General features: G+C 48.1%; 1 protein-coding gene across 2 annotated transcripts; it reads right to left on the reverse strand.

Moving 5' to 3' along the window:
- Positions 1–231: 231 nt before the first annotated feature.
- On the reverse strand, positions 232–26,268 carry entpd8 (ectonucleoside triphosphate diphosphohydrolase 8). Of its 2 annotated transcripts, XR_004219866.1 has the most exons (11): positions 26,181–26,268; positions 20,265–20,402; positions 16,095–16,212; positions 12,483–12,633; positions 8,617–8,776; positions 8,295–8,525; positions 5,725–5,985; positions 2,768–2,878; positions 2,027–2,164; positions 1,462–1,851; positions 232–1,417 (listed from the first exon to the last, which is right to left on the reverse strand). XR_004219866.1 is itself a non-coding variant. In XM_031891999.1 (10 exons), the coding sequence occupies exons 2-10, from the start codon at positions 20,388–20,390 to the stop codon at positions 1,636–1,638; spliced, it is 1,512 nt and encodes a 503-aa protein (XP_031747859.1). In that variant the 5' UTR covers positions 20,391–20,402; positions 26,181–26,268; the 3' UTR covers positions 232–1,635. The 2 variants fall into 2 exon arrangements, 1 of the variants encoding a protein (XP_031747859.1); XM_031891999.1 differs by having other exon boundaries at positions 232–1,851.

Consider the following 26,268-nt stretch of genomic DNA (forward strand, 5'->3'; position numbering starts at 1 on the left):
CGGCTGTGCCTCTGTGTAGCCCCCCCCCGGCTGTGCCTCTATGTAGCGCCCCCCGGCTCTGCCTTTATGTAGCGCCCCCCGGCTCTGCCTTTATGTAGCGCCCCCCGGCTGGGCCTCTATCTCTATGTAGCGCCCCCCGGCTGGGCCTCTATCTCTATGTAGCGCCCCCCGGCTGTGCCTCTATGCAGCGCCCCCTGGCCCCATAGTAATGAAGCATTTAGAGAGGATGAGGAAGGTCCGACTGTTTATTACAAATGCTTTGAATGAAGTATAAATACAGTAATGACAGGGTCACTTGTACAGTACACAGGTAAGTGGCTCTGGGGGATCGGGTTTGGATACTGTATAATACTCTGGTACTGGTCCATTCATTTCCCCACATACCAGCGAGTAGGATTCCACGGTTTCCTCTTATGACATGTGGCCAGTGCTCTAATATCCCATTTCATAGCCTTTAAAATTACCCCAGAGCATGGCGCCAGAGAGCCCAGAGCATGGCGTCCAGTTCTAGGAGCAGATGAGTATTTATGGTTGAGGCTGAGAGCCCAGAGCATGGCACCAGAGAGCCCAGAGCATGGCGTCCAGTTCAAGGAGCAGATGAGTATTTATGGTTGAGGCTGAGAGCCCAGAGCATGGCAACAGAGAGCCCAGAGCATGGCGTCCAGTTCTAGGAGCAGATGAGTATTTATGGTTGAGGCTGAGAGCCCAGAGCATGGCACCAGAGAGCCCAGAGCATGGCGTCCAATTCAAGGAGCAGATGAGTATTTATGGTTGAGGCTGAGAGCCCAGAGCATGGCACCAGAGAGCCCAGAGCATGGTGTCCAGTTCAAGGAGCAGATGAGTATTTATGGTTGAGGCTGAGAGCCCAGAGCATGGCGCCAGAGAGCCCAGAGCATGGCGTCCAGTTCAAGGAGCAGATGAGTATTTATGGTTGAGGCTGAGAGCCCAGAGCATGGCACCAGAGAGCCCAGAGCATGGTGTCCAGTTCAAGGAGCAGATGAGTATTTATGGTTGAGGCTGAGAGCCCAGAGCATGGCGCCAGAGAGCCCAGAGCATGGCGTCCAGTTCAAGGAGCAGATGAGTATTTATGGTTGAGGCTGAGAGCCCAGAGCATGGCACCAGAGAGCCCAGAGCATGGCGTCCGGTTCAAGGAGCAGATGAGTATTTATGGTTGAGGCTGAGAGCCCAGAGCATGACACCAGAGAGCCCAGAGCATGGCGTCCAGTTCAAGGAGCAGATGAGTATTTATGGTTGAGGCTGAGAGCCCAGAGCATGGCGCCAGAGAGCCCAGAGCATGGCGTCCAGTTCAAGGAGCAGATGAGTATTTATGGTTGAGGCTGAGAGCCCAGAGCATGGCACCAGAGAGCCCAGAGCATGGTGTCCAGTTCAAGGAGCAGATGAGTATTTATGGTTGAGGCTGAGAGCCCAGAGCATGGCGCCAGAGAGCCCAGAGCATGGCACCAGAGAGCCCAGAGCATGGCGCCAGAGAGCCCAGAGCATGGCGTCCAGTTCAGGGAGCAGATGAGTATTTATGGTGGAGGATTTGACAGTGTTAAATATATAGATGATGAGTGTCTGTTGGTAACTGTAAGGGTGGGGATTGACAGTCCAGCGCCCCCTCTAACCCGCCGTCTATCAGGTCCACCCGGCCTGCCCCGGGGAGATGTTCCTACAGAAGCAGTGTAACGGGGCGGCCAGCAGCCCAGCGCTGATGCTCAGTACAATGAAGAATATGGCGCCGACCCAGAGACTGTAGCTGTGCGCCTTCAGGTACGTGGGGGCTTCTGACGGGATCATGTTGGTCAGGTTTAGCATGTAGCCCAGGGTCCACCCAATATCCATACTGCCCGCCTGTAGGGGGAGAAGAGGGTAACGCAGAGCTTACGCTCAGTAGGCATTTCCTCATATGTAATAAAAGGTCCAGTAACCCATAGCAACCAATAAGATGTTTTCTTTTAATCAAGTGATCAGTAACTGCTGCCTGCTGATTGGTTGCTATGGTTGCCCCCAGGAGAGACCCCCTTACCTGCTTAGAGAAATAGATCTTGTTCCAGGTCTGGCTGTCAAATTTGTAACCGTCCAATAGCAGCGTGAGTATGTACATCCCTGAGCTGCAATACTCCAGCAGGCGCTTCCGGCTCTCCAATGGGAAGGATCCGGTGAGCTGAGACATTGAGACTGTTAGTTCCCCTTTAATTGCTTCCAGCTGCCCATACACCGACCAATGCGATTGCGCCCAATGGCACAGCTTTTTCCCCTTTTCTACCCCTCCCACTTCTGGTGATGTCACTTCCACTTTGCAGCACTTGCTGTTTAATGGTGGTCAGCGGGTTGCGGATAAGGGAGTGGCGGGTTGGGTCATACCAAGTGAAAATGGGGGTTCTGGGCTGTGGGCTTGGCCTCAAAAATTGGTTCCCTGGGCAGGGCGGACTGGGCCAGCGGGGCACTGGGAAAGAACCTAGTGGGCCACACCGGCCCAGACCTAATGCCCCCCCCCCCATGGCCACAGAGCCCCTTTCCCAACGCCCCTAAGTTCCCCTTTATTCTCTAGTAAGAATAAAGTATGGGCTCTCAGGGGAGGGGCCTGGGCAGGGGCCACGGTGGGGGTCCCTTGAGGGGTGCGGGGACCTGGGGGGCCTTTTACCCCCCCCCAGTCCAGCCCTGCTGTTTGGGGGTCACAAGATGGGGGCAGGTTTGTGGGGGCAGGGCAGCGACTCCAAAGCTGGTTGTCGGGCAGATTATCGTCTGGGTCGATTCTGGTTCTTACCGTGGCCCAATCACTGGAGCAGAAGTTCCAGACGGTGCCATTGGCCTCGCTCAGCGATTGTCTGCTGGTCAAGTTCAGGAAGCTGAAGGTGTAATAGAAGGCAGAGAAAGCCTGGGGGGGGGGGCCAGAAATAGAAGATTTAATGAATTTGTCTTCCTGCAGTGATGCCCTGCGGCCAGTAGGGGGCGCCGGCCTCCCATTGTAACCCCACCCCAGTAATGCCTGCCCAGCTTGTATCTGATGTAATCAGTGGGGCAGGGAGGGGGCAAGGTGTGGCCCCCCAGTTACCCCCCCCCCCCCATACCCTGTGCCTTATCAACCGCCACATCTGGGATTGTGCAATAGGCAAATACAGGATCCTGCCAACTCCCAGCTGGGGGCAAAGCAAGGCGGGCACTCTCCCCGGGCACCTGTGGGCAGGCTGAGTTATACAGGGAACTCTGAGTATCACTCATGTATTATAAGGGATAATGTACCCCCTACTGTAAATGATAAGGATATTAGCAGCCACTGAGGGGTTCTGTGCCCCCCATATAAAGGCACAAGGCTGCAGGCTGAGTTATACAGGGAACTCTGAGTATCACTCATGTATTATAAGGGATAATGTACCCCCTACTGTAAATGATAAGGATATTAGCAGTCACTGAGGGGTTCTGTGCCCCCCATATAAAGGCACAAGGCTGCAGGCTGAGTTATACAGGGAACTCTGAGTATCACTCATGTATTATAAGGGATAATGTACCCCCTACTGTAAATGATAAGGATATTAGCAGTCACTGAGGGGTTCTGTGCCCCCCATATAAAGGCACAAGGCTGCAGGCTGAGTTATACAGGGAACTCTGAGTATCACTCATGTATTATAAGGGATAATGTACCCCCTACTGTAAATGATAAGGATATTAGAAGTTACTGAGGGGTTCTATGACCATATAAAGGCACAAGGCTGCAGGCTGAGTTATACAGGGAACTCTGAGTATCACTCATGTATTATAAGGGATAATGTACCCCCTACTGTAAATGATAAGGATATTAGAAGTTACTGAGGGGTTCTGTGCCCCCCATATAAAGGCACAAGGCTGCAGGCTGAGTTATACAGGGAACTCTGAGTATCACTCATGTATTATAAGGGATAATGTACCCCCTACTGTAAATGATAAGGATATTAGAAGTTACTGAGGGGTTCTGTGCCCCCCATATAAAGGCACAAGGCTGCAGGCTGAGTTATACAGGGAACTCTGAGTATCACTCATGTATTATAAGGGATAATGTACCCCCTACTGTAAATGATAAGGATATTAGCAGCCACTGAGGGGTTCTGTGCCCCCCATATAAAGGCACAAGGCTGCAGGCTGAGTTATACAGGGAACTCTGAGTATCACTCATGTATTATAAGGGATAATGTACCCCCTACTGTAAATGATAAGGATATTAGCAGTCACTGAGGGGTTCTGTGCCCCCCATATAAAGGCACAAGGCTGCAGGCTGAGTTATACAGGGAACTCTGAGTATCACTCATGTATTATAAGGGATAATGTACCCCCTACTGTAAATGATAAGGATATTAGAAGTTACTGAGGGGTTCTGTGCCCCCCATATAAAGGCACAAGGCTGCAGGCTGAGTTATACAGGGAACTCTGAGTATCACTCATGTATTATAAGGGATAATGTACCCCCTACTGTAAATGATAAGGATATTAGAAGTTACTGAGGGGTTCTGTGCCCCCCATATAAAGGCACAAGGCTGCAGGCTGAGTTATACAGGGAACTCTGAGTATCACTCATGTATTATAAGGGATAATGTACCCCCTACTGTAAATGATAAGGATATTAGCAGTCACTGAGGGGTTCTGTGCCCCCCATATAAAGGCACAAGGCTGCAGGCTGAGTTATACAGGGAACTCTGAGTATCACTCATGTATTATAAGGGATAATGTACCCCCTACTGTAAATGATAAGGATATTAGCAGTCACTGAGGGGTTCTGTGCCCCCCATATAAAGGCACAAGGCTGCAGGCTGAGTTATACTGGGAACTCTGAGTATCACTCATGTATTATAAGGGATAATGTACCCCCTACTGTAAATGATAAGGATATTAGCAGTCACTGAGGGGTTCTGTGCCCCCCATATAAAGGCACAAGGCTGCAGGCTGAGTTATACAGGGAACTCTGAGTATCACTCATGTATTATAAGGGGTAATGTACCCCCTACTGTAAATGATAAGGATATTAGCAGTCACTGAGGGGTTCTGTGCCCCCCATATAAAGGCACAAGGCTGCAGGCTGAGTTATACAGGGAACTCTGAGTATCACTCATGTATTATAAGGGATAATGTACCCCCTACTGTAAATGATAAGGATATTAGCAGTCACTGAGGGGTTCTGTGCCCCCCATATAAAGGCACAAGGCTGCAGGCTGAGTTATACAGGGAACTCTGAGTATCACTCATGTATTATAAGGGATAATGTACCCCCTACTGTAAATGATAAGGATATTGGAAGTCGCTGAGGGGTTCTGTGCCCCCCATATAAAGGCACAAGGCTGCAGGCTGAGTTATACAGGGAACTCTGAGTATCACTCATGTATTATAAGGGATAATGTACCCCCTACTGTAAATGATAAGGATATTAGCAGTCACTGAGGGGTTCTGTGCCCCCCATATAAAGGCACAAGGCTGCAGGCTGAGTTATACAGGGAACTCTGAGTATCACTCATGTATTATAAGGGATAATGTACCCCCTACTGTAAATGATAAGGATATTAGCAGTCACTGAGGGGTTCTGTGCCCATATAAAGGCACAAGGCTGCAGGCTGAGTTATACAGGGAACTCTGAGTATCACTCATGTATTATAAGGGATAATGTACCCCCTACTGTAAATGATAAGGATATTGGAAGTCGCTGAGGAGTTCTGTGACCCTTGGGGTTCCCTTTACAGCCCCCCCCCCCCAATAACTCACATAGAACTCCCCCTGTGCCGGGGGTTGATAGACTCCATCGAAGGAACAGTCGGCTTTGCTCTGACAGGCGGAGAAATTGAAGACGTTGCCGATGGCTCGGTGGCACTCAGTGGGGTCCCCGGTCCCCTCCACGGTCACATTGACAGACAGGTCGGCCGGCCCACTGGGCACACAGGGGCTGTTGAAGACAGATGCCAGGGAGATGTTGGCTCTGTAGCCCTTGGCATAGCAGGGGTGCGCCACTAGCCCAGACGACCAGCCCTAGGGGGAAAGGAAAGACTTTCAGCCAACACATTGGCTGCGTAGGTAGGTGGGCACAGGGGGGCACAGGTGGGCACAAGGGGGCACAAGTGGGTACAGTGGGACACAGGTGGGTACAGGGGGGCACAGGTGGGCACAAGGGGGCACAGGTAAGACACAGGGGGGCACAGTGGGACACAGGTGGGTACAGGGGGGCACAGGTGGGTACAGGTAAGGCGCAGGTGGGCAAGTGGGACAAACGTGGGCACAGTGGGGACCGTTTCCTAAACTGCCACTTTGTTTTCCTTTCAGATCTCTGTGCCTGGTTACGTTCCCTTGCACATCAGCAGAGGCGTACTTTCCCTTTAATAAGGGGCGTGGCAGATTAATAAGAAACACAGGACAATGGGCGATTGTGGCGAATCCCAACGACAAAATGATATTTACACCAGCGAGTTCAATGTGGCCCTCCTGTAGTTGCTGGGCTACAGCACCTGCATTCCCCTGCCATAGGGTGCTGGGAGTTGCACTGGCACCACTGGTATAAAGGGTTACTGTCTTCAGTTGGCATATCTCACCTGTATAGGGTTGGCATATTTCACCTGTATAGGGATTCTATATCTCACCTGTATAGGGATTCTATATCTCACCTGTATAGGGTTGGCATATCTCACCTGTATAGGGTTGGCATATCTCACCTGTATAGGGTTGGCATATCTCACCTGTATAGGGTTTCTATATCTCACCTGTATAGGGATTCTATATCTCACCTGTATAGGGTTTCTATATCTCACCTGTATAGGGATTCTATATCTCACCTGTATAGGGTTGGCATATCTCACCTGTATAGGGTTTCTATATCTCACCTGTATAGGGATTCTATATCTCACCTGTATAGGGTTGGCATATCTCACCTGTATAGGGTTTCTATATCTCACCTGTATAGGGTTGGCATATCTCACCTGTATAGGGTTGGCATATCTCACCTGTATAGGGTTAGCATATCTCACCTGTATAGGGTTGGCATATCTCACCTGTATAGGGTTGGCATATCTCACATGTATAGGGTTTCTATATCTCACCTGTATAGGGTTTCTATATCTCACCTGTATAGGGATTCTATATCTCACCTGTATAGGGTTGGCATATCTCACCTGTATAGGGTTAGCATATCTCACATGTATAGGGTTTCTATATCTCACCTGTATAGGGATTCTATATCTCACCAGTATAGGGTTGGCATATCTCACCTGTATAGGGTTGGCATATCTCACATGTATAGGGTTTCTATATCTCACCTGTATAGGGTTTCTATATCTCACCTGTATAGGGTTTCTATATCTCACCTGTATAGGGATTCTATATCTCACCTGTATAGGGTTGGCATATCTCACCTGTATAGGGTTGGCATATCTCACCTGTATAGGGTTAGCATATCTCACCTGTATAGGGTTGGCATATCTCACCTGTATAGGGTTGGCATATCTCACCTGTATAGGGTTTCTATATCTCACCTGTATAGGGTTGGCATATCTCACCTGTATAGGGTTGGCATATCTCACCTGTATAGGGTTAGCATATCTCACCTGTATAGGGTTGGCATATCTCACCAGTATAGGGTTGGCATATCTCACCTGTATAGGGTTGGCATATCTCACATGTATAGGGTTTCTATATCTCACCTGTATAGGGATTCTATATCTCACCTGTATAGGGTTGGCATATCTCACCTGTATAGGGTTAGCATATCTCACATGTATAGGGTTTCTATATCTCACCTGTATAGGGATTCTATATCTCACCAGTATAGGGTTGGCATATCTCACCTGTATAGGGTTGGCATATCTCACATGTATAGGGTTTCTATATCTCACCTGTATAGGGTTTCTATATCTCACCTGTATAGGGTTTCTATATCTCACCTGTATAGGGATTCTATATCTCACCTGTATAGGGTTGGCATATCTCACCTGTATAGGGTTAGCATATCTCACCTGTATAGGGTTGGCATATCTCACCTGTATAGGGTTGGCATATCTCACATATATAGGGTTAGCATATCTCACCTGTATAGGGTTGGCATATCTCACCTGTAGAAGGTTGGCATATCTCACCTGTATAGGGTTGGCATATCTCACCTGTATAGGGTTGGCATATCTCACCTGTATAGGGTTGGCATATCTCACCTGTAGAAGGTTGGCATATCTCACCTGTATAGGGTTGGCATATCTCACCTGTATAGGGTTGGCATATCTCACCTGTAGAAGGTTGGCATATCTCACCTGTATAGGGTTCCTATATCTCACCTGTATAGGGATTCTATATCTCACCTGTAGAATGTTGGCGAGCAGTCTCTTGAAGACTTGATCCTGCCCGTAGCAGAGGTAGCTGTGGGTGTAGATGGTGTAGTTGTAGCCGTAGAGTCTGAAGAACATCTCCGTGTCCTTGTCCTGAATGGCCCCCGTGGGCTGGAAGGTCATCTGCGTAGAAGCCCCACCCAGATCCATGGCCCCGAACGTCTGCCCACCCGTCGGGTGAACCCAGCTGCCCAGGTATGTGTGCTACTTCAGCCGGGCACAAAGAGAGGGGCACGGGTTAGCCGCTTACCCTGAGCAGAACCAATCAGAACCCGGCAACTCCGGATCTACTCACCCCTACAAAGGTGCCCAGGAGGTAGTTGACCGTGACCCATCCCAAGGAGCCTTCCTCGCTGCCAGTCAGTATACGGGCACCCCGAAAATCCACTGGGTACCCCCCAAGCGTTTTAGAGATTTCATCAAATATAAGTTGGGTTTTGGTGGCATTTTCTATTCTGTAAGGAGATGGGGAGCCAACATGTAACCGACCATAGAGATCCCCTCAGCACAATTCAGCAGGAACAGCCCCCTAAGTTTGCCCATAGCCTGTACAGAGAGATCCCCTCAAACTATGGCACATAGGGATTCCCCTGTACTAAGCACAATTCAGCAGGAACAGCCCCCTAAGTTTGCCCATAGCCTGTACAGAGAGATACCATAAAACTATGGCACATAGGGATTCCCCTGTACTAAGCACAATTCAGCAGGAACAGCCCCCTAAGTTTGCCCATAGCCTGTACAGAGAGATACCATAAAACTATGGCACATAGGGATTCCCCTGTACTAAGCACAATTCAGCAGGAACAGCCCCCTAAGTTGCCCATAGCCTGTACAGAGAGATACCATAAAACTATGGCACATAGGGATTCCCCTGTACTAAGCACAATTCAGCAGGAACAGCCCCCTAAGTTTGCTCATAGCCTGTACAGAGAGATACCATAAAACTATGGCACATAGGGATTCCCCTGTACTAAGCACAATTCAGCAGGAACAGCCCCCTAAGTTTGCCCATAGCCTGTACAGAGAGATACCATAAAACTATGGCACATAGGGATTCCCCTGTACTAAGCACAATTCAGCAGGAACAGCCCAGACAGACTACTGAGTGCCTATACAGACAGATACAGTAGGTATTCCCCCGGTACAGGGCAGAGTCCAGCAGGGAAGTCTGAGGGCAAAGTCCAGACCTAAAATTGATTTTTCCGCTCAGAGTTATGAGCCTGAGATATTCACTGACATTCTTACATTTTATTTCACTTACAAAAGAGTTTTATTACCCAATAACACGAGTTCAGGTCCAATCAGCGTCTAATTATAGTTCTGTCAACACAAACTGTTCCTTCCCTCAAAGCCAAGGTCACCCCCAACCTCCTCCTGTGTCATAAACAGCACTTACCTACTAATGATTTCTCTTATTAATTATGGGCAATTCATAAAGATACATTATATCATAATTACATAATAAGAACCTTGAGCCCAGTGCTAATTGTGTGCCCAGAACATTCCTTCTCTGTATATTTGAATTTATACATATGGGTAGGGGGTGCCATAGTGTTTCCCTTAGACAGTACAGTATGGGGGTACAGCTTATTGTGTGCCCAGAACATTCCTTCTCTGTATATTTGTATTTATACATATGGGTAGGAGGTGCCATAGTGTTTCCCTTAGACAGTACAGTATGGGGGTACAGCTTATTGTGTGCCCAGAACATTCCTTCTCTGTATATTTGTATTTATACATATGGGTAGGAGGTGCCATAGTGTTTCCCTTAGACAGTACAGTATGGGGGTACAGCTTATTGTGTGCCCAGAACATTCCCTCTCTGTATATTTGTATTTATACATATGGGTAGGGGGTGCCATAGTGTTTCCCTTAGACAGTACAGTATGGGGGTACAGCTTATTGTGTGCCCAGAACATTCCCTCTCTGTATATTTGTATTTATACATATGGGTAGGGGGTGCCATAGTGTTTCCCTTAGACAGTACAGTATGGGGGTACAGCTTATTGTGTGCCCAGAACATTCCCTCTCTGTATATTTGTATTTATACATATGGGTAGGGGGTGCCATAGTGTTTCCCTTAGACAGTACAGTATGGGGGTACAGCTTATTGTGTGCCCAGAACATTCCCTCTCTGTATATTTGTATTTATACATATGGGTAGGGGGTGCCATAGTGTTTCCCTTAGACAGTACAGTATGGGGGTACAGCTTATTGTGTGCCCAGAACATTCCCTCTCTGTATATTTGTATTTATACATATGGGTAGGGGGTGCCATAGTGTTTCCCTTAGACAGTACAGTATGGGGGTACAGCTTATTGTGTGCCCAGAACATTCCTTCTCTGTATATTTGTATTTATACATATGGGTAGGAGGTGCCATAGTGTTTCCCTTAGACAGTACAGTATGGGGGTACAGCTTATTGTGTGCCCAGAACATTCCCTCTCTGTATATTTGTATTTATACATATGGGTAGGGGGTGCCATAGTGTTTCCCTTAGACAGTACAGTATGGGGGTACAGCTTATTGTGTGCCCAGAACATTCCTTCTCTGTATATTTGTATTTATACATATGGGTAGGGGGTGCCATAGTGTTTCCCTTAGACAGTACAGTATGGGGGTACAGCTTATTGTGTGCCCAGAACATTCCCTCTCTGTATATTTGTATTTATACATATGGGTAGGGGGTGCCATAGTGTTTCCCTTAGACAGTACAGTATGGGGGTACAGCTTATTGTGTGCCCAGAACATTCCTTCTCTGTATATTTGTATTTATACATATGGGTAGGGGGTGCCATAGTGTTTCCCTTAGACAGTACAGTATGGGGGTACAGCTTATTGTGTGCCCAGAACATTCCTTCTCTGTATATTTGTATTTATACATATGGGTAGGGGGTGCCATAGTGTTTCCCTTAGACAGTACAGTATGGGGGTACAGCTTATTGTGTGCCCAGAACATTCCCTCTCTGTATATTTGTATTTATACATATGGGTAGGGGGTGCCATAGTGTTTCCCTTAGACAGTACAGTATGGGGGTACAGCTTATTGTGTGCCCAGAACATTCCTTCTCTGTATATTTGTATTTATACATATGGGTAGGGGGTGCCATAGTGTTTCCCTTAGACAGTACAGTATGGGGGTACAGCTTATTGTGTGCCCAGAACATTCCCTCTCTGTATATTTGTATTTATACATATGGGTAGGGGGTGCCATAGTGTTTCCCTTAGACAGTACAGTATGGGGGTACAGCTTATTGTGTGCCCAGAACATTCCCTCTCTGTATATTTGTATTTATACATATGGGTAGGGGGTGCCATAGTGTTTCCCTTAGACAGTACAGTATGGGGGTACAGCTTATTGTGTGCCCAGAACATTCCTCTCTGTATATTTGTATTTATACATATGGGTAGGGGGTGCCATAGTGTTTCCCTTAGACAGTACAGTATGGGGGTACAGCTTATTGTGTGCCCAGAACATTCCCTCTCTGTATATTTGTATTTATACATATGGGTAGGGGGTGCCATAGTGTTTCCCTTAGACAGTACAGTATGGGGGTACAGCTTATTGTGTGCCCAGAACATTCCCTCTCTGTATATTTGTATTTATACATATGGGTAGGGGGTGCCATAGTGTTTCCCTTAGACAGTACAGTATGAGGGTACAGCTTATTGTGTGCCCAGAACATTCCTTCTCTGTATATTTGTATTTATACATATGGGTAGGAGGTGCCATAGTGTTTCCCTTAGACAGTACAGTATGGGGGTACAGCTTATTGTGTGCCCAGAACATTCCTTCTCTGTATATTTGTATTTATACATATGGGTAGGAGGTGCCATAGTGTTTCCCTTAGACAGTACAGTATGGGGGTACAGCTTATTGTGTGCCCAGAACATTCCCTCTCTGTATATTTGTATTTATACATATGGGTAGGGGGTGCCATAGTGTTTCCCTTAGACAGTACAGTATGGGGGTACAGCTTATTGTGTGCCCAGAACATTCCCTCTCTGTATATTTGTATTTATACATATGGGTAGGGGGTGCCATAGTGTTTCCCTTAGACAGTACAGTATGGGGGTACAGCTTATTGTGTGCCCAGAACATTCCTTCTCTGTATATTTGTATTTATACATATGGGTAGGAGGTGCCATAGTGTTTCCCACCTGAGGAGCCTCATGCCGGCGGTGGCTCCGAGCAGGACGGGGGTCTGGCGCTGTTGGGCCGCGGGGATGACACTCAGGACCTGGTCCATACAAGGCTGCAGACTGGCCGCTGCCCCGGAGGGGGTATCTGCGTAGGAGGAAATCCCAGGCCCTGGCACAAACACATGACAGCAGAAATGTAAGTTCATAAACCGGTTTTATTGGTGCCGATTCAGTTCAAGGGAAAAGCTGATATAAAACTGAGGTCTCGCTTTATGGCTCTGCTGCGCTCACTCCTGGGAAGCCCTTTGGTAAACACCGAAACCAATAACATTTCCCAATAAAACACAGACTGTAACATTGCTGTTATACTGAGGGACAGGCTGGCTCTGCAGGGGTTAATTTATAGCCCTAGGGGAGGGCTCTAGGGGCAGTTTGACTTCTAATCTGCTCCCAGGGAGGTCTCGAGCTCCACCCAATGGGGCCACACATTGGGGAATGTAGGAGGAGCTTATATACAGGTAGAGCAAGAGTTCCCCTGTCAGGGAGGCGGGGCTTCTTTTATGCAATAGGTACTTCCTGTATATGGACACTAGGGGCGCTGTTGGGTTTGCAGCAGATAAGGAGCAGTCAGCTGACTCCCAGTGAAACAGATGGACCCTGCTTATCAATAGGAGAAGAGACCCATATCAGAGCCCTATTGGACTGAACACTGGGACCGACCCGCTCTTTCAGACAAGTGACATACAGAACCCAGTGACAGGGTTAGACAGTCCCTTTATAATCATAGGCCTGCGAGACTTGGGGATGTCCCATGTTCTACCAAACTCTCTCTTCTATTCATTCACTGCAACTCAGCGCTCCTGCCCCCCCCCCCCCCCCCCGGCCGTCTCATTAATCATCTCACTAACTGATTCTACTCCATCTTGCCCTACTGTCCCCATCTTGCCCTACTGTCTCCATCTTGCCCTACTGTCTCCATCTTGCCCTACTGTCTCCATCTTGCCCTACTGTCTCCATCTTGCCCTACTGTCTCCATCTTGTCCTACTGTCTCCATCTTGCCCTACTGTCTCCATCTTGCCCTACTGTCTCCATCTTGCCCTACTGTCTCCATCTTGCCCTACTGTCTCCATCTTGTCCTACTGTCCCCATCTTGCCCTACTGTCTCCATCTTGCCCTACTGTCCCCATCTTGCCCTACTGTCCCCATCTTGCCCTACTGTCTCCATCTTGCCCTACTGTCTCCATCTTGCCCTACTGTCTCCATCTTGTCCTACTGTCTCCATCTTGCCCTACTGTCCCCATCTTGTCCTACCGTCTCCATCTTGCCCTACCGTCCCCATCTTGCCCTACCATCCCCATCTTGTCCTACCGTCTCCATCTTGCCCTACCGTCTCCATCTTGTCCTACCGTCTCCATCTTGTCCTACCGTCCCCATCTTGCCCTACCGTCCCCATCTTGCCCTACCGTCTCCATCTTGCCCTACCGTCTCCATCTTGCCCTACCGTCTCCATCTTGCCCTACTGTCTCCATCTTGTCCTACTGTCCCCATCTTGCCCTACTGTCTCCATCTTGCCCTACTGTCTCCATCTTGCCCTACTGTCTCCATCTTGCCCTACTGTCTCCATCTTGCCCTACTGTCTCCATCTTGCCCTACTCTCTCCATCTTGCCCTACTCTCTCCATCTTGCCCTACTCTCTCCATCTTGCCCTACTGTCTCCATATTGTCCTACTGTCTCCATCTTGTCCTACTGTCCCCATCTTGCCCTACTGTCTCCATCTTGCCTACTTCCCATCTTGCCCTACTGTCCCCCATCTTGCCCTACTGTCCCCATCTTGCCCTACTGTCCCCATCTTGCCCTACTGTCTCCATCTTGCCCTACTGCCTCCATCTTGCCCTACTGTCTCCATCTTGCCCTACTGTCTCCATCTTGCCCTACTGTCTCCATCTTGCCCTACTCTCTCCAATCTTGCCCTACTGTCTCCATATTGTCCTACTGTCTCCATCTTGCCCTACTGTCCCCATCTTGCCCTACTGTCTCCATCTTGCCCTACTGTCTCCATCTTGCCCTACTGTCTCCATCTTGCCCTACTGTCTCCATCTTGCCCTACTGTCTCCATCTTGCCCTACTGTCCCCATCTTGCCCTACTGTCTCCATCTTGCCCTACTGTCTCCATCTTGCCCTACTGTCTCCATCTTGCCCTACTGTCTCCATCTTGCCCTACTGTCTCCATCTTGCCCTACTGTCTCCATCTTGCCCTACTGTCTCCATCTTGCCCTACTGTCTCCATCTTGCCCTACTGTCTCCATCTTGCCCTACTGTCTCCATCTTGCCCTATCTGCCCTGCTACTGTCCCCATCTTGCCCTACTGTCTCTATCTTGCCCTACTGTCTCCATCTTGCCCTACTGTCCCCATCTTGCCCTACTGTCTCCATCTTGCCCTACTGTCTCCATCTTGCCCTACTGTCTCCATCTTGCCCTACTGTCTCCCATCTTGCCCTACTGTCTCCATCTTGCCCTACTGTCTCCATCTTGTCCTTACTGTCCCCATCTTGCCCTAGTGTCTCCATCTTGCCCCTACTGTCCCCATCTTGCCCTACTGTCTCCATCTGCCTACTGTCTCCATCTTGCCCTACTGTCTCCATCTTGCCCTACTGTCTCCATCTTGCCCTACTGTCTCCATCTTGCCCTACTGTCCCCATCTTGCCCTACTGTCCCATCTTGCCCTACTGTCCCCATCTTGCCCTACTGTCTCCATCTTGCCCTACTGTCTCCATCTTGCCCTACTGTCTCCATCTTGCCCTACTGTCTCCATCTTGCCCTACTGTCCCCACAAATAGCAGATCTATGGATCAGGTTGGGGACATGTGGGGGAAGGGGAAACAGGACCTGATTCCGGATCACCAGACCAGACAATTCTCAGTTGCCCTTTAATCATGTAATGGAATCCCCCCTAATGCATACAGTAAGGAGAGGAGGTGCTGCTGTGATACCCGGCACGTGGGCAGCTGCCAGTCTCTACCCCTAGGTGCCCCCGTGGGACTGGCCGGCTGCCAGGACAGAGCTGTAAATTCATTAAATGATAGTAAATGCTCCCCGGGATCCCGGCCAGACTTGTAAAGGGCAGTGGGCGGGGTTTAACCGTATAAATGTCGCTAATGGGCAAATAAACCTGGGACACGCCCACTTGGCATTGGGGGATAAGTATGAACTGGGTTAACCAGTGAGGAGAAGTGGAGAAACTCACAGACTGGGGGCGGCAGGGGTGGGGCAAGGAAAGGGTTAATGAGGAAATGAGAAGGGTATTTACTCAGGGATTTATTGCCCTTGCGCAACTCCCTCCCCGCCTGGCACAGCGAGTGTGTGCTCTCCGGGCGTGTTGGTGGCACAGGGAACGTCCTGCTGCCAGGGTAGGGTTACAGCCCCCGATAATGATTGCTTACAACTCCCAGCACCTTATTACTAGTCCTTTATAGATAGCAGGTAGGCAGGGGGTAGCTGCATCAGGGGTTTCCGCTGCCTTTGGTGCAGAACTACAGCTTTCTACATGCCGGGACCCTTCATTGCGTAGTGGAGGTTGCAGGGAGTTGCAGTTGCATAGGGTTAAGCCACGATGGGGCAGGATACGCACCTTGTACATCACAGCTATAGGCTTGTCTGATGATCCCGGTGTCGTTCTCCTTATTGGCCGGCCATTGGTACAGGTAGAGGGTGGTGTGGGAGGAACCAGCGTCAAACACCATGCCATACTGTCAGGAACAGAGCATTGTGGGAAAAGTAAGCAATTCAGCATATAAGTCAAGGCATTGTGGGAAATCTCCATTACACATAGGGTGATGCCTATTATTTCTGGTGTAAATCGAGGGATTGTGGGAAAAAACCCATCAGGCCCAGGTGCAGTACATTCAGCATAGGAGGAGAAAGGAAAGAAAGGAACACAAACCAAGTTATTGTGGGAAAGGTCCCATCATGCACTGGGTGCTGTGTATTACATAGGGAGAGAGCAAGGGAAAATAGGACAATTAAAAATAAGGCATTATGGGAAATGTCTGCATACTACATAGGGAGAGAGTAAGGGAACATTACATGTAGGGCACTGTGGGAAATGTATCTGTATACTGTATTACATAGGGAGAGAGTAAGGGAAGACAGAAACATAAAATGAAGGGCATTCTGGGAAATGTGTTATTAGACGCTGGGTGCTGTGTATTACATAGGGAGAGAGCAAGGGAAAATAGGACAATAAAAGGTAAGGCATTGTGGGAAATGTCTGTATACTACATAGGGAGAGAGTAAGGGAACACAGGAGCATTACATGTAGGGCATTGTGGGAAATGTATCTGTATACTGTATTACATAGGGAGAGAGTAAGGGAACACAGGGACATTACATGTAGGGCACTGTGGGAAATGTATCTGTATATTACATAGGGAGAGAGTAAGGGAACACAGGAGCATTACATGTAGGGCATTGTGGGAAATGTATCTGTATACTGTATTACATAGGGAGAGAGTAAGGGAACACAGGGACATTACATGTAGGGCACTGTGGGAAATGTATCTGTATATTACATAGGGAGAGAGTAAGGGAACGCAGGAACATTACATGTAGGGCACTGTGGGAAATGTATCTGTATATTACATAGGGAGAGAGTAAGGGAACACAGAAACATAAAATGAAGGGCATTCTGGGAAATGTATCTGTATACTGTGTTACATAGGGAGAGAGTAAGGGAACACAGAAACATAAATGTCAAGGCATTTTGGGAAATTACCCATTAGACACTGGGTGCTATATATAACATAGGGAGAGAGTAAAGGAACATAAAAAGCAAGGCATTGTGGGTCTAACAATCCAGTAAGTTGATACCAGAGGTGCAAACTGACCCAAGCTATTTACCGACCCCTATAGCAGGGGGTGAGATTACACCTTGACCTTTGACCTTGGCTTTTGAATGGGAAACGTCTTACTAACATGGCAGGAGAAGAGCAGAATCCTTATCTGCTAGGATGGGGGTTAATTTGCTTGGAAAGTGAAAGAATCACAGAGGTTTCCATATGATTCCTTATCAGCTCATCACTGATCTCACTGAGGGAGGGGCACAGGGAAGTGGGCGGGGACTCGGTGCCTTGGAATCCCAGGAATCCTCAGGAGCAGCACAATCCAACATTTTGCTTCATGAGAAGGAAAAACGTTTCCCTGGAATGTTTCATATGTATCATCAAGTCAATAAATTCCCCTCCCTTCCCCTCACGTGGGGCAATTCTGAGCTCACTGGAAACTGCTGGAGTCCTTGGCCTCTCAGGTGAGATCGGGTCACGCAACTCCAAGTGCTTCTCAGGAACCGACCCATAAACCGACCCATAAACTTCAACTGTGTGTGTGCACCTGTATAACTGCCCCATAAACCCATTATTTACCCGCAGTGTATTGTATCTGTACCCCAGCTGGGTATAACGTGCTACTGTCTCCCATCCTGCCCTGATTTACCCCTATCCTTCCCATCTTGCCCTACTGTCTCCATCTTGCCCTACTGTCTCCATCTTGCCCTACTGTCTCCATCTTGCCCTACTGTCTCCATCTTGTCCTACTGTCCCCATCTTGCCCTACTGTCCCCATCTTGCCCTACTGTCCCCATCTTGCCCTACTGTCCCCATCTTGCCCTACTGTCCCCATCTTGCCCTACTGTCCCCATCTTGCCCTACTGTCTCCATCTTGCCCTACTGTCTCCATCTTGCCCTACTGTCCCCATCTTGCCCTACTGTCCCCATCTTGCCCTACTGTCTCCATCTTGCCCTACTGTCCCCATCTTGCCCTACTGTCCCCATCTTGTCCTACTCTCTCCATCTTGTCCTACTCTCCTCCTCTTGTCCTACTGACCCCATCTTGCCCTACTGTCTCCATTTGTCCACTGTTGTCCATCTTGCCCTACTGTTCCATCTTTGCCCCCCTACTGTGTCCTATTGCCCTACTGTCTCCATCTTGCCCTAACTGTCTCCATCTGCCCTTACTGTCTCCATCTTGCCCTACTTTCCCCATCTTGTCCTACTGTTCCCATCTTGCCCTACTCTCCATCTTGCCTACTGTCTCCATCTTGCCCTACTGTCTGCCATCTTGCCCCTTCCCATCTTGCCCTTTACTGTCTCCATCTTGCCCTACTGTCTCCATCTTGCCCTACTGTCTCCATCTTTCCTACTGTCTCCCAATCCCTACTGTCTCCATCTGCCCCAACTGTCCCCATCTTGCCCTACTGTCTCTCATCTTGCCCTACTGTCTCCATCTTGCGCTACTGTCTCCATCTTGCCCTACTGTCCATTCTTGCCCTACTGTCTCCATCTGCCCTACTTCCATCTTGTCTACTGTCTCCATCTTGCCACTGTCTTCCCTAACTTCTCCATTTCCCTCTGTCCTACTGTCTCCATCTTTCCTTGCTCCATCATTGCCCTAACTGTTCCCCATCTTGCCCACTGTCCCCATCTTGCCCTACTTCTCCCATCTTGTCCTTCTGTCTCCATCTTGTCCTACTGTCCCCATCTTGCCTACTGTCCCCATCTATGCCCTACTGTCTCCATCTTGCCCTACTGTCTCCATCTTGCCCTTTACTGTCTCCATCTTGCCCTGTCCTACTGTCTCATCTTTGCCCTACTGCTCCATCTTGCCCCTGTCCCCATCTTGCCCTACTGTCCCATCTTGCCCTACTGTCTCCATCTTAGCCTTTACTCCCCATCTTGCCCACTGCTCCATCTTGCCCTACTGTCTCCATCATTGCCTACTGTCCCATCTTGCCCTACTGTCTCCATCTTGCCCTAGCTGTCTCCATCTTGCCGCTACTGTCGCCCATCTGCCCTACTGTCCGCGTCATCTTGCCCTGCTGTTCATCTTCTGCCCTACTGTCCACATCTTGCCCTACTGTCTCCATCTTGCCCTACTGTCTCCATCTTGCCCTACTGTCTCCATCTTGTCCTATGTCCCATCTTTGCACACTGACTGTCCCCATCTTGTCCTATCTGTCTCCATCTTGCCCTACTGTCTCCAATCTGCCCTACTGCCTCCATCTTGCCCTACTGTCCCCATCTTGCCCTTAACTGTCGACCATCTTGTCCTAGTCTCCATCTTGCCCTAATCTGTCTCCAATTTGCCCTCTGTCCCCTATCGTTGGCCCTACTGTCTCCATCTTGCCCTACTGTCCCCATCTTGCCTACGTCTCCCATGCTTGGCCCTACTGTCTCCATCTTGTCCTACGTCTCCATCTTGCCCTACTGTCCCCATCTTTGGCCTACTGTCTCCCATCTTGCCCTACTGTCCCATCTTGCCCTACTGTTCTCCATCTTGCCTACTTTTTTTGTCTCGCATTTGTCCTAGCTCCTGTCCCCATCTTGCCCTACTGTCCCCCCCCCCCCCCCCGTATTCTACTCCTGTTGCTGTTTGGGGCCCCACTAGATACAGCCCCGGGGCCCTGATCCCTAGCTAGTGACAGACATTCCGGCAGCGGATAGAATGAACCGATGAGATAATGATGATGAGGCTCAGGGGATAAGATAACTGCGTCTCTGGGAATAAAGCGACTCCGGGAGAGATTCCTACACGTGACGGTGCGACTCAGTAGTCAGGAAAGCCACACGTTATACCATCCGGTCCATAATTAACCCATTATTTCAGTGTATTGAGAGCAATTACCCCGGGACTCGCTGGTGTAACAGGAAGCTGCTCCTGGCCTGTGATTGTAAGGCTGCTGGGCCATAGAGCTACACTATAACAACCAGAACCCCCTCGCCCCAGTCCCGGCCCACATCGCTCTTACCTTGTCCGGTGGGGGCTGGGTGACAGTTTGGGAATTGACGAGGCTGAGGATGAGAGCGATGACCCCCGAGAGCAGCGAGGTGACGATGAGACACCCGACAATCAGACCCTTATGGTTCCTAAACATCACGGCATCGGCCTGAAAGCACCAGAACCAGCAGGGAGATCAGAGCTACTTTCCTATGGCCAGTTCTAAGCAACTTTTCAATTGGTCTTCATTATTTATTTGTTATAGTTTTTGAATTATTTCCCTTCTTCTTCTGCCTCTTTGCAGCTTTCAAATGGGGGTCACTGACCCCGGCAGCCAAACCCTATTGCTCTGTGAGGCTCCAGTTTTATTGTTATTGTTACTTTTTATTCCTTATCTTTCTATTCAGCCCCTCCCCTATTCATATTCCCGCCTCTCATCCAAACCACTCACTGGTTGCTAAGGTAATTTGGAACCTAGCAACCAGTTTATAATAATTAAAAAATTAAGACCAACTGCAAGCTTTCTTGGAATATTACTCACTACATCATTCAAAGGTGAACAGCCCCTATAATGAATATAAGGGGTAGGTTTACTTTCCCTTTAGGCGCCCCATGTGACTATTGGAGGGGTGCCAGTATAGTACATACAGACTAAGCCCCGCCCCCCTGTGTAACTGGCGATAATGAGAGAGGAAGGGATTTGTAATTCTCTGTTTATTCTGGGGATTCTCCCAATCTGTGTACATTAACCCATTGTGTGCCCCGCTGCATGGAGCAAAGGTACTGCCCAATCAGCTGAACCCCCCCAATACCCCCCCTTTGCCCTACAGCCCCCCGGCTGCCCCCCGACTGGGTCCCCCTCATGTAATGACTTATTATACACAATGAAAATAGCCCCCAGCGCGGCTGAACTGCCCCCCCACCCAAACACCATTCATATATAAAAGTTCCTCCACCCTCTTATCTACCCCTAGAATGATTTAACCCCCAGCTAAACTGCCCCTAGTGGGGGGGGGGGGGGGTGACTGTACGGTGGGGTATTCCCTGGCGCCCCCCATCGCCTTGTAACCCTGATGCCATAATGACCCCCATAGAAGTACATAACCCCTTCTCTCTAATATAGAGCCCCCCAATATGATCCCTCTCCCTGCAAAATATAGTGTCACTGCTGGTTCCCCATAACAACCTCTCTCCATTATACAGATAGCAAGTTGCACTTATAGTGTCACTGCTGGTTCCCCATAACAACCTCTCTCCATTATACAGATAGCAAGTTGCACTTATAGTGTCACTGCTGGTTCCCCATAACCAACTCTCTCCATTATACAGATAGCAAGTTGCGCTTATAGTGTCACTGCTGGTTCCCCATAACAACCTCTCTCCATTATACAGATAGCAAGTTGCACTTATAGTGTCACTGCTGGTTCCCCATAACCAACTCTCTCCATTATACAGATAGCAAGTTGCGCTTATAGTGTCACTGCTGGTTCCCCATAACCAACTCTCTCCATTATACAGATAGCAAGTTGCGCTTATAGTGTCACTGCTGGTTCCCCATAACCAACTCTCTCCATTATACAGATAGCAAGTTGCACTTATAGTGTCACTGCTGGTTCCCCATAACAACCTCTCTCCATTATACAGATAGCAAGTTGCACTTATAGTGTCACTGCTGGTTCCCCATAACCAACTCTCTCCATTATACAGATAGCAAGTTGCACTTATAGTGTCACTGCTGGTTCCCCATAACCAACTCTCTCCATTATACAGATAGCAAGTTGCCCTTATAGTGTCACTGCTGGTTCCCCATAACAACCTCTCTCCATTATACAGATAGCAAGTTGCACTTATAGTGTCACTGCTGGTTCCCCATAACAACCTCTCTCCATTATACAGATAGCAAGTTGCACTTATAGTGTCACTGCTGGTTCCCCATAACAACCTCTCTCCATTATACAGATAGCAAGTTGCACTTATAGTGTCACTGCTGGTTCCCCATAACCAACTCTCTCCATTATACAGATAGCAAGTTGCCCTTATAGTGTCACTGCTGGTTCCCCATAACCAACTCTCTCCATTATACAGATAGCAAGTTGCACTTATAGTGTCACTGCTGGTTCCCCATAACAACCTCTCTCCATTATACAGATAGCAAGTTGCGCTTATAGTGTCACTGCTGGTTCCCCATAACAACCTCTCCTCACTATACAGATAGCAAGTTGCCCTTATAGTGTCACTGCTGGTTCCCCATAACAACCTCTCCTCACTATACAGATAGCAAGTTGCACTTATAGTGTCACTGCTGGTTCCCCATAACCAACTCTCTCCATTATACAGATAGCAAGTTGCCCTTATAGTGTCACTGCTGGTTCCCCATAACAACCTCTCCTCACTATACAGATAGCAAGTTGCACTTATAGTGTCACTGCTGGTTCCCCATAACAACCTCTCTCCATTATACAGATAGCAAGTTGCACTTATAGTGTCACTGCTGGTTCCCCATAACAACCTCTCTCCATTATACAGATAGCAAGTTGCCCTTATAGTGTCACTGCTGGTTCCCCATAACAACCTCTCTCCATTATACAGATAGCAAGTTGCCCTTATAGTGTCACTGCTGGTTCCCCATAACAACCTCTCCTCACTATACAGATAGCAAGTTGCCCTTATAGTGTCACTGCTGGTTCCCCATAACAACCTCTCTCCATTATACAGATAGCAAGTTGCACTTATAGTGTCACTGCTGGTTCCCCATAACAACCTCTCTCCATTATACAGATAGCAAGTTGCACTTATAGTGTCACTGCTGGTTCCCCATAACAACCTCTCTCCATTATACAGATAGCAAGTTGCGCTTATAGTGTCACTGCTGGTTCCCCATAACAACCTCTCTCCATTATACAGATAGCAAGTTGCGCTTATAGTGTCACTGCTGGTTCCCCATAACAACCTCTCTCCATTATACAGATAGCAAGTTGCACTTATAGTGTCACTGCTGGTTCCCCATAACCAACTCTCTCCATTATACAGATAGCAAGTTGCGCTTATAGTGTCACTGCTGGTTCCCCATAACCAACTCTCTCCATTATACAGATAGCAAGTTGCGCTTATAGTGTCACTGCTGGTTCCCCATAACCAACTCTCTCCATTATACAGATAGCAAGTTGAACTTATAGTGTCACTGCTGGTTCCCCATAACAACCTCTCTCCATTATACAGATAGCAAGTTGCACTTATAGTGTCACTGCTGGTTCCCCATAACAACCTCTCTCCATTATACAGATAGCAAGTTGCACTTATAGTGTCACTGCTGGTTCCCCATAACAACCTCTCTCCATTATACAGATAGCAAGTTGCCCTTATAGTGTCACTGCTGGTTCCCCATAACCAACTCTCTCCATTATACAGATAGCAAGTTGCACTTATAGTGTCACTGCTGGTTCCCCATAACAACCTCTCCTCACTATACAGATAGCAAGTTGCACTTATAGTGTCACTGCTGGTTCCCCATAACAACCTCTCTCCATTATACAGATAGCAAGTTGCACTTATAGTGTCACTGCTGGTTCCCCATAACAACCTCTCTCCATTATACAGATAGCAAGTTGCCCTTATAGTGTCACTGCTGGTTCCCCATAACAACCTCTCTCCATTATACAGATAGCAAGTTGCACTTATAGTGTCACTGCTGGTTCCCCATAACCAACTCTCTCCATTATACAGATAGCAAGTTGCACTTATAGTGTCACTGCTGGTTCCCCATAACCAACTCTCTCCATTATACAGATAGCAAGTTGCCCTTATAGTGTCACTGCTGGTTCCCCATAACAACCTCTCTCCATTATACAGATAGCAAGTTGCACTTATAGTGTCACTGCTGGTTCCCCATAACAACCTCTCTCCATTATACAGATAGCAAGTTGCACTTATAGTGTCACTGCTGGTTCCCCATAACAACCTCTCTCCATTATACAGATAGCAAGTTGCCCTTATAGTGTCACTGCTGGTTCCCCATAACAACCTCTCTCCATTATACAGATAGAAAGTTGCACTTATAGTGTCACTGCTGGTTCCCCATAACCAACTCTCTCCATTATACAGATAGCAAGTTGCACTTATAGTGTCACTGCTGGTTCCCCATAACCAACTCTCTCCATTATACAGATAGCAAGTTGCCCTTATAGTGTCACTGCTGGTTCCCCATAACAACCTCTCTCCATTATACAGATAGCAAGTTGCACTTATAGTGTCACTGCTGGTTCCCCATAACAACCTCTCTCCATTATACAGATAGCAAGTTGCACTTATAGTGTCACTGCTGGTTCCCCATAACCAACTCTCTCCATTATACAGATAGCAAGTTGCACTTATAGTGTCACTGCTGGTTCCCCATAACCAACTCTCTCCATTATACAGATAGCAAGTTGCCCTTATAGTGTCACTGCTGGTTCCCCATAACAACCTCTCTCCATTATACAGATAGCAAGTTGCACTTATAGTGTCACTGCTGGTTCCCCATAACAACCTCTCTCCATTATACAGATAGCAAGTTGCCCTTATAGTGTCACTGCTGGTTCCCCATAACCAACTCTCTCCATTATACAGATAGCAAGTTGCACTTATAGTGTCACTGCTGGTTCCCCATAACCAACTCTCTCCATTATACAGATAGCAAGTTGCCCTTATAGTGTCACTGCTGGTTCCCCATAACAACCTCTCTCCATTATACAGATAGCAAGTTGCACTTATAGTGTCACTGCTGGTTCCCCATAACAACCTCTCTCCATTATACAGATAGCAAGTTGCGCTTATAGTGTCACTGCTGGTTCCCCATAACAACCTCTCTCCATTATACAGATAGCAAGTTGCCCTTATAGTGTCACTGCTGGTTCCCCATAACCAACTCTCTCCATTATACAGATAGCAAGTTGCCCTTATAGTGTCACTGCTGGTTCCCCATAACCAACTCTCTCCATTATACAGATAGCAAGTTGCACTTATAGTGTCACTGCTGGTTCCCCATAACCAACTCTCTCCATTATACAGATAGCAAGTTGCGCTTATAGTGTCACTGCTGGTTCCCCATAACAACCTCTCCTCACTATACAGATAGCAAGTTGCACTTATAGTGTCACTGCTGGTTCCCCATAACCAACTCTCTCCATTATACAGATAGCAAGTTGCACTTATAGTGTCACTGCTGGTTCCCCATAACAACCTCTCTCCATTATACAGATAGCAAGTTGCGCTTATAGTGTCACTGCTGGTTCCCCATAACAACCTCTCCTCACTATACAGATAGCAAGTTGCACTTATAGTGTCACTGCTGGTTCCCCATAACCAACTCTCTCCATTATACAGATAGCAAGTTGCACTTATAGTGTCACTGCTGGTTCCCCATAACAACCTCTCTCCATTATACAGATAGCAAGTTGCGCTTATAGTGTCACTGCTGGTTCCCCATAACAACCTCTCTCCATTATACAGATAGCAAGTTGCACTTATAGTGTCACTGCTGGTTCCCCATAACAACCTCTCTCCATTATACAGATAGCAAGTTGCACTTATAGTGTCACTGCTGGTTCCCCATAACAACCTCTCTCCATTATACAGATAGCAAGTTGCACTTATAGTGTCACTGCTGGTTCCCCATAACAACCTCTCTCCATTATACAGATAGCAAGTTGCACTTATAGTGTCACTGCTGGTTCCCCATAACAACCTCTCTCCATTATACAGATAGCAAGTTGCACTTATAGTGTCACTGCTGGTTCCCCATAACAACCTCTCCTCACTATACAGATAGCAAGTTGCCCTTATAGTGTCACTGCTGGTTCCCCATAACAACCTCTCTCCATTATACAGATAGCAAGTTGCCCTTATAGTGTCACTGCTGGTTCCCCATAACAACCTCTCCTCACTATACAGATACAGAAGCCCACGGTACCTGTAGGTTCCGGCCGGGAGAGGAAGGTTCCGGAAAGTACAACAGATCCCCTTTGGCAGTCGCACCGGGTTTGGGTCAAGGTGCACTG

This window comes from Xenopus tropicalis, chromosome 8, assembly GCF_000004195.4.
Source record: "Xenopus tropicalis strain Nigerian chromosome 8, UCB_Xtro_10.0, whole genome shotgun sequence".
Taxonomy (NCBI): domain Eukaryota; kingdom Metazoa; phylum Chordata; class Amphibia; order Anura; family Pipidae; genus Xenopus; species Xenopus tropicalis.